Source organism: Olea europaea, unplaced genomic scaffold, assembly GCF_002742605.1.
Source record: "Olea europaea var. sylvestris unplaced genomic scaffold, O_europaea_v1 scaffold3091, whole genome shotgun sequence".
NCBI classification, from domain to species: Eukaryota; Viridiplantae; Streptophyta; class Magnoliopsida; order Lamiales; family Oleaceae; genus Olea; species Olea europaea.
Genome location: NW_019249647.1, coordinates 67,973 through 77,426, shown reverse-complemented (window position 1 = coordinate 77,426; position 9,454 = coordinate 67,973). Strand labels below are relative to the sequence as shown.

Sequence of the window (9,454 nt, the reverse complement as noted above, 5' to 3'; positions counted from 1 at the left end):
TGATTGCAGTTTAAACTTAATGGAACATTAATTAGAATTATACGAAACCCATTTTTATTTTATACAAACAAAACCATAAACCACTTATATAGAGAGGGGAGGAAGAAAAAAAAAATAAGAAAAGGGAAATAATAAAGAAAGGAAGAATGGAAAACCTAACGCCACTGCCTTACTCCACCCTCTCGACAGTGGTACTAGGTTTATAGATAGTAAAAAGGGGAAAGAAGAAGTAGAAATGGCGTCGTGTCCAGTTGAAACTTGGAGGATTCGACACATGTCCCATGCCTGTACCCATATCGACACAGGTACTCCGACCATTTCAAAGAGCTCGAGCATCCGAGTCTCAAAAAATTATGCCATGATTTACTATCAAGATCATTATATTCATAGACTAAATCCTATGATATATGAGCACGGAATAGAAGTTCTCCAAAGGTAAAAAATTCTTGTAAATGTCCATCTAAAATATAACGCCAAAGATACTTTTTTTAACACTCTTTATTTGACTTGAACTACAAGCTTGGATCCTCCAATTCAATTTTTGCCATTAAGATAAATTAAATCTTATCTCAACCTACTAAATAAAGGAAGAAAGAGATAAACCCTACAAACAATATCTCATATTTGTTTATCTTAATATTGAGGCCTTAAAAAAATCAATGCAGGTTAACATTTTAAGTCAATCTATACTTGAGCATAATTCTTACTCCTACAAAATATGGGGACACACAGTTCAATTGATAAACGAGCATTAACCTCAAGTCCAGAATTTGATTGCAAATCAGAACTGTCAGAAGTCGAACTTTCGTCGTCTTGTATTCCAATGGGATTATAACGAGATACAAAGTAACTCGTGTCATCTGCACTGTCAGGTTGTGGAACAAAGGCAGCCTATGGGAAACATTTAATTGGCAAATCAATTACAAGGAAAATAAAATCATTTTGAAAAAGAAAACACTACACCAATGATTCATGCAGTATGCTTGCAGAAAGAATAAGTGGGTAATCAAAGGCAGTGTTTTTGAATCTTTATATTAACCGAGAGCGAGGACATTATGAAAAGCCAATTACAAAACTAATCGTCCTTCAAAACAAAGAGAGAGATGTATCTGAAAGTTTATTTGCAATATCGGAGAGGATACCAGAACATTTATAGATATACTTTAGTTGTTGTAGTAGGATATAAACTGAGTGCCTGCAGTTCACTTCCACGATTCAGTATCCTGCTATTTTTTAAGATATGTTGACAACCTCATAAATTTAAGATATGTCGACCTCCTCATAAACATAAATACACAAAATCTTGGAATTCTTGCAAATATAGCATATGTTTGGCAAGCGTTTATAAACATATAGAAATGAGTGGTGAATAAGTGGATAGTACTCGTGTATCCCACGAAATATGGAGATGAAGTGGTTTGACTTTTATGTTTATAAACACTTGCCAACATGCTAATAATTATTTCTGGTTTTGGATAATAAAGGTCAGTCATAAATCTCATAAAAAAACTTTCTAAGTACATAAAGAGGTTTAAAAACTGCATTGCATTTAAAAAAAAAAAAAAAAAGAGTTTTTTGACTTGGATTTGAATATGACAACCACAAAAGGGCTTTCAGAATGTGCTACATCTGTCTAAGGATGAATGAAAGCTCCCAAAAAAAAGAGAACAAAGAAACAGATACAACATTTTGTTGTTCAGGCTCCTCAAGTTTATTTTGGTGGATTAAACCAAAATCCATCATAACAAGATAATCCGATATGGTGATTATATCTCGTGACATTTTGATTGCTGCAATCACAGCAGCCCTGACGTGGGGGTGGGCGGCTAAAATTTCAAATTGAGGTGGGCAAAGATATTGGACTAGACTCATATAAAAGTTTTTCCCACATTCACGTATCAGGGTGGGCTTTGGCTGAAAAGCAGGGAAGCACCTCCCCTCTCCCCAGATCTTCCCCTGGGCATGCAATACAGCCTTAAGACATCCATTTACACTTGATTTAACATTTATCATGCTGAATACGTGCCTCATATACCACCACCACCAATTATGATTACAGCTCTGACAATATTAACATCATTAACTGCAATAAAATTTTTGGCTCCCTACCACCGTGAAGGCATGTCGATTGAGCCCAATAAAACTTTTATTATAAAAGAACTGGTGAATTTACATCAGGGACATGTATGCTGCAAAGGTTGCCATATAAAATAGCATTTATATAGGAAACGGTGAGGGCTTGCATCCTGACCTTCTGCAAGGCAAGATTATCCCAGTCCACTCCTGTGAAAAAGGGATGTGATTTAACCTAGGAGAAATGAGGAAATGAGAGAAGTCAGTTTGCATTTAACAGTTCATCTTCCAGATCATCACATGTGTGAATAATTGTCCATCTTTGTGAGTGAACATAAAGAATAGATAGTTGAAACATGGCACCTCTGATGCTCCCTTTGCTCCTAGACGCTGATTAGGATCATGAACAAGAAACCTGAGAGTTGGTCAAATACTAATGATATTAACCAGTTGATGTCCACCGAAAAAAGATAAAAATTAAAAAAATAATAATAATATAATAAAGGAAAGAAAGAAAGAAATAAAGAAAGAAACAGACGAATAAGCACACAGTAGGTGGTTAGTAGAGGTGATCAACAACAATGAAATCAAATGGCCTAGCTCATGCCAATATCATGAAGGATGAGCTAATGCAAAATGTGCATTCAGATTTCTTCTAATTCTATTAAACCATGTAAACTATAAAACTTTCTGTAGTGTTTCTCTATTGAAAATATCAATTTCCTCTGGCTACAGGTCCAGCGATCATTATTAAGCATTCAATAGATGTTTTAATTCTGTCTGAAAATGTTAGTGATTACATTCGACACAGATAATTTAAATTGGAGCAAAATAAACTCTCTATTGACAATTTTGTTGTTATATCTATGGATTAACTCCAATTGCATTAACCAACCTGTCAATCAAATCTTGGGCCTCGTAAGACATCTCACTGGGAATAGATGGCCAGGGGATTTTTCTGTTAAGAATGTTGTCGAAGATTATCTGTCAAGTCAAGAAGATGGTGAAATGTTAGGAGAACAAAAATTCGAACTCCAATAGATGAATGATGTAATCTCATCACAGATCATGGAAAGACGAGGGAAACAATCACCAAGAAGCAAGAAACTATTGCATTACCAGTTGAAGTTAACAATGAGTTAATATAGGAACAGATTATTTACATTCTCCAATTGGAGAAAAACACTTAATCCAGGGCACCAGGGGCGGATATAAGGGGGTATGGTATGGGCTTAGCTAGGCAACCCATCTTAATTTTTCTTATAAATAAAATTAGCACAGCTTAATTTTTTTTTTTTTAGTCCAGTCGTACTTTGATTCATAATTAGTTTCTTCAATAATCCTATTATTGCAATGCAATAAAATTGATAATTCATTATTGTAATAATCTCACACCAAGAAAATACATTGGATGATAAATTTAGGAGTTAAGTAGCAGTTTAACAATATAAGTGAAACAGAGATGCACACAGAAGCCAGCACTTTCCCACAAAGATGGAAGTTACACACAGACTTCTCATATTTGATAAACAGTTAAACAGAGAATCTATTAAATATTTGAGGAGTGTAAAATGTTAACAGGTTGTTGAGATACTAAAAGTTCAAAATTGTACAGCAAGAAGCTAAACATCGACTCAATTGGTGCCATATCTACTTGGCAGTGTATATGTATATCCTCATTACTTATTCCTTTAGAGCTTCTCCGAGACTCTCTAAATACAAAATGCTCTTTATTTTAAGAGCTAATGATTAAAAATAAGTTCTAAAAGACTATTTTAACTTTTTAAAATAGTACGTGTGTTTGACTCTTTAAATTTAGAAAGTCAAACTCACTTTCTATTCTTAATGTACAATGATTACATTTAATAAGTTACATATTTCAATACTCTACTTCTTAAACTATTCAAACCACATTTAATTTGATTGATCATTGACATATAAAAAATTATGTTAAATAAAATATAACGAGAAATCAATAAATATTTCTTGAGAAAAATAAAATAAAGAGCCAAAATAGAAAGCATCTTGGAGTGCATAAAAATTGACTCCCTAAATTTAAAGATGTTCTTTATAATGTATAAGATGCTCTTTATAATTAAATGACCTAGGAGATGCTCTTACACATCCATTTTAATGTGCTTATTTTTTGCTAATAACATTTTGGATATTTTGTCCTTCAAAAAAAGTGAAGATAATTGCGCAACAAAATAGCAACCAGGCTCATTCCACATTCTTAGTGACACACCCCTTTCGGAGGCAGTCAGTAGCTGCATTTCAATGGCTAAAGGCCGCTTCAAATGTTGTCTCCATTCCCATGAAAAAAATCAAAATTTAAGAAACCAAAGGAACCATTTAAAATCAGTCAGTTTCAATAAATACATGCTAATCTTCTCTGTTACAAGGAACATGTGAATGTGAATTGTCTTCAGTAAAGATGAATAAAGAAAATCTATAGAAAATTCAGAAGCAGCATGGTTACAATAAAATATCCAAGTCGTATATCTGAGAAAAAACTATCCATATAAATATATTTGAGTTTTGTTTCATTCTTGCCACATCTATATAAAACTAGATACATGCAAAGAACCTAGGTACCTAATTTGTGGCATGGGGACATAATCTTGTCCATTCTACAAATTTCATAATACAGTTTCACCAAAGATTAGGATCAACGATCAAGTTTATGACTAATTTCACATGGCTACACATCCATTACTTATTCTGTTATTCTAGCACGGCTACACATCCATTTTAATATGCTTATTTTTTGCTAAATTCATCTTTTGGACATTTATCCTTCAAAAACTCAACTGAAGAAAATTGCATAACAAAATAGCAATCAGGCCCATTCCACATATTCAATGACACATCCCTTCCAAACTGGTCAGGAGCTGCATCTGAAAGGGCTAAAGGCTACTTCAAATGTTGTCCCCATTCCAATCCCGCTCAACTGCTAAGGAACAACAACTCATAAAAATGCCTTAATACAATGGCACACCACTCATCACTACACAGAACACGTAATCTGCAGAAGTTCGTACAAGATTTAGCAAATTAAGTATCTTTACATGATTAAAATTGTAACAAATACCTCTGGATTCTCGGAAGTGAATGGTGGAATTCCAGTAATTAACTCAAATAGGATAATTCCAACAGACCACCAATCTGCAGCACAACCTGCCAGTGCACCCAAGAGGTAATATCAGGACTTAACACATCTTTTTCATTTTTTTCAGTTCTGTGTGTTAGTGGTATGGCTGAGGGAGCAGCGGCAAAAAGAAATGGCAAGAAATCAAATAGTTGCCTGACCATGCTCCGTTCCAAGAAGAATTTCAGGTGCCAAATAATCCGGGGTCCCAACAGCTGACCGGTGATTATCTTCTGAATCATCATTGAGCTGATCAGGCCCATGTACAACATCAAATTTCTCGGTCTCTGCTCCAGATAAATCACTGGTACAGTTCATGAGTCCAATTTTTGACAATCCGAAGTCTGTAAGCTGTAAGAATCATTCAGAATTCAACAATTTATGGTCAGAAAAACTTCATATAGACATACGATGAACATCTTATGCACCATGTCCACAGCCTTAAAACAAAACCCCGTTATGCGTATTAAACATCTCCACATTTATACTAACATTTGTGTGTACATATTAATTCAATAGAGATAAAGCCATCAGTTATTATTTCTCCATAATCATTCAAGATAAATAATTAAATTCAGAATAAAAAGACAGTTATCAGTAAACACCATAAGAACATAAAAAGATTTAGCAGTACTAGCCAGTTCGATAGCCTCATAGTTGTTTTAGGGATGCACGTGTTGACTGTACCACCATTTCATCCATTTATTTGAGTTGCTCCTATTGGAAACTTGATACAAATGAGAATTTGGAGGTATTCAGTATCTCAAGATACTTCTATATCCTATTAGAACTAAATTTTCAGTTAGAGGTACCATATCAAAACTGTATGTCTTTCTGGTTGCACTTTCAAACAATAATATCATATGTGGCCTGTGCACCTATCAAACATTTTTCCGAAGTTAAAGATTTTAATTTATAGGGAATAAATCTAATACCTTGATATGCCCATCTTGTGCAATTAGTATGTTGTCTGGTTTCAAATCACGATGCACTATTCCAAGAGAATGAAGATATTCCAATGCAAGGACCTGAAATAAGCCAACCTCTGCTTATAAAGGTGTTCAGAAGCTCAGAACATAATTATGATATTGTTCCAAGAATACCAGTTCTGCAATGTAGGAACGAGCAACAGATTCTTCGAGGCAAACAACTTTTTGGAGCAAAGAGTATAAATCTCCACCATTGAGATATTCCATAACCAAATAGAGGTTGTCTCTACTGGTAAACGAATAAAAGAATCGAACCTGCAGCAAGAAAGATTTCTGCTATGTTTTACAATACCCAAGCATTTCAGGTTGTCTACATATTCTAGCTTCATAGAAATTAAGGTGTTCATCAACATTCAATTTTCCAATGATCTACTAATTCGATAGAAAATTAAGTAGGCACTGAAAGAAAGTGTCCTCGTGTTGGACTCTCTCCCAAGAATGCCAGTTTAAGTGGATATTAAATAGAGAATTGGACATTACCACAAAAGGATTTCGTACAGTGATCAATATATTCCTCTCGGCCAATATGCGATCAATATCATTCTTCCATAACATATCCAATTTCTGGAGTACCTGGATTAAGAACAGACCAAATTATATTGAAACCATTTTGCATGAAACCAGGAGTCTAGGGTATCGGTGTACAAAAATGATAAACGCTCTAGGTGAAGCATCAATAAGTGAAGACTTCGGATGCTACTGTCATTGCCTGTATAACAATGGATTTTCAAATATATTTAATTGTTTGAATTTTAATAATGCAGGATCCAAGGGATAACTTTTTCCCTACATAACATAAGTCATAAATACAACAGAGTGATGAAGTGATTGCAGTTAATCATATTTTGCCTGGACTTCATTTATGACTAGTCATCGAAGAACTACATTCCTTCGTAAAAACAATGAATTGGAGCCTACATACAGGTGTCTACGCTAATTATAGGGGAAAGATAAGAGAAAGGGGACAGTGGCTGCCTGGCTGGTGAATGAATATCTATATAAACATCACCAGTGCATCTTCATTATACGCATGCATGATCATGTTTGGCAATAATGGTAAATACGTGCCTGAGTTATGCCTGTTTCAAGTACATTAAAACATTGTTAGATATATTTATACACGGGTAACCAAATATGACTCAGCTGTCCCTTACAAGGAGCATAAATAGCTGACAGTTGAACGTCAAAAAGGACAGAAATTGCTTGCATATTCCCATTGGAGATGATATACATAATATTTACCATTTGAACAACGAATTCCTCCACGTACGCTCAAAACCAAAGCTCAGAAAACTACATCTAAGCTTGAACCATATATGTTGATATGGTGTTTTTAATTTGTAGAAAAAGAACCAAAAGCGTATGGGGTTCCTGCTGATATGTTCAGTGCCATCAGCTTGATAATGTGATGCATGATGAATTAAAGAATAGAAAGAAAAAGCAAGAAAGAGGGGGAGAACCGAAGAGAATAGAGGGAGAAACCGGAAAAGAAGTAGAAATTCATAGGGAAGGGAGAGGAAGGAGAAGCCATAGGCAACAAACCACCAAAATATTTTTCAATTCATCGAAAACTAAAGCAAATTACCAAGAAAATTACATGGTTATAAACTTGGACGTGGGTAAGTTTTGATGATAGACTAGGAGTTTGTATTGCTGGATTTAGATCAGTAGATCAGTTGGGTGGTGTTTACTGGGCTTGAATGGTTGCGTGGGAATGAGATTTTATCTTGATAAAGGGATAATGTTGAAGAGCAGCATATAGCAGAAATAAAATAGCAGCTTGTGACAAAAGACTTCTTGATGGTACGGATTTTAAAAAAAAGTAAAAATCAAAACAAATAAAAATCAAAAAATAAAAAACTGAAATCGGGCGTGAACCATAACCACGAACAGTAACTCTTTTTTTTTTTAAAACTAACAACAAAAAACTTTTTAAAAAAAGAAAGTTGCTGCTGTTAAAAAAAAAAAAGAAAGCTGCTGCTGTTACCAAGAATTATTTCCGCTTGTGCTGTTCTAGAACTTTAGGGAATGTGATAGTGGTTGATGATGCATGACTGTGGATATGGCGGAGGCGCATGAGTTTGAGAATATGAATGGAAAAAATTCTAGAATATAATTAATTTATTTCCCAAGTTTTAGCTCTGATACTAAATTTGATGCAAGACGAATTAAAGAATAGAAAGAAAAAGCAAGAAAGAGGGGAGAAACGGAGAGAATGGGGGGAGAAATTGGAGAATAAATAGAAATTCATAGGGGATAGGGGGAGGGAGAGGAAAGAGAAGCCATAGGCAACAAACTACCAAAATATTCTTCAATTCATCAAAAACTAAAGAAAATTACCAGGCACATTAGATTTAAATAGTAAAAATAAAACCCTAATTAGAATGGACTTGGGCTAATACAAGCCCAATTACATAAATAGAATTTAAAATATAAATAAAGTCAAACTAGAAATAAATAAAAAATGATGTCCTCATCATAATGTGTAGAAGCTCTTCCACTTCACAGTACCCTTGGAATATGAAGACTATGATGCTACAACACAAGCGAACCATGCCTACTGAGCATTTTCTTAATTAACTGAGATGCTCTGAGCTTTTTTCCCCGCCAGGATAAGCTATTAGGCTGTAGCAATATTGAACAAGCAAATTTAAGACAATCGGACAAAAACTAAATCTCCTTTTCCACCAAAAGATTCAGTTTAGTGCCTATTTGGAGGAAAACATATTACAACTAAGCAAGTCTGCAATTCATTTCCCAAAGAACAATGTGATTAGCATCGCATAAAAACTAAATGTTCCTAAATCAGTCAAACAGAGTCCGTAAGCCATACCACCGTCACTACAGAACACCATCTTATAAACAACAAGTACCTTTATTGCGAAGAAATCCCCCGTTGTTCGTTTTCGGGCCAAGAATACTTTTCCATAAGCTCCGCTGCTGATTGGCTTAATTATATAAAAATCATCAATGCTGGTTCGATCTTTATGTGAGGGTTGTGAAGGGGTTGATGGTGTGCTACTCTGAGAAGCACTGTCCAGCCATGGTTTGAAGGTTTCTGGATATCCGGTATCATTAGTTATATCCACTAGATCACAAGCAAGTACATACTTCTCTCTGCATGTAAGAAATGTTAATTACTTCAATGCAACATCAATATAGAATATCTTATTCTCTTTCTTGCCCTTCTATATATACTACCTCAGAAGATTCTCTATTCGGCCACCGAAAGTATCCACTATGA

At 34.7% G+C, this 9,454-nt stretch overlaps 1 protein-coding gene across 1 annotated transcript in view; it reads right to left on the bottom strand.

The window, feature by feature from the left end:
- Positions 1 to 9,454, bottom strand: part of LOC111385147 (serine/threonine-protein kinase pakB-like) — a 23,013-nt gene that overhangs the window by 1,604 nt on the left and 11,955 nt on the right. Inside the window, exons 8-18 of the mRNA XM_023009522.1 lie at positions 9,412 to 9,448; positions 9,084 to 9,327; positions 6,691 to 6,783; positions 6,325 to 6,465; positions 6,157 to 6,249; positions 5,383 to 5,572; positions 5,165 to 5,250; positions 2,969 to 3,057; positions 2,437 to 2,488; positions 2,252 to 2,308; positions 757 to 891 (exon numbers count right to left, since the gene is read on the bottom strand). Coding sequence (XP_022865290.1) covers positions 757 to 891; positions 2,252 to 2,308; positions 2,437 to 2,488; positions 2,969 to 3,057; positions 5,165 to 5,250; positions 5,383 to 5,572; positions 6,157 to 6,249; positions 6,325 to 6,465; positions 6,691 to 6,783; positions 9,084 to 9,327; positions 9,412 to 9,448 — 1,217 coding nt within the window. The remainder of the gene's footprint in view (positions 1 to 756; positions 892 to 2,251; positions 2,309 to 2,436; positions 2,489 to 2,968; positions 3,058 to 5,164; positions 5,251 to 5,382; positions 5,573 to 6,156; positions 6,250 to 6,324; positions 6,466 to 6,690; positions 6,784 to 9,083; positions 9,328 to 9,411; positions 9,449 to 9,454) is intronic.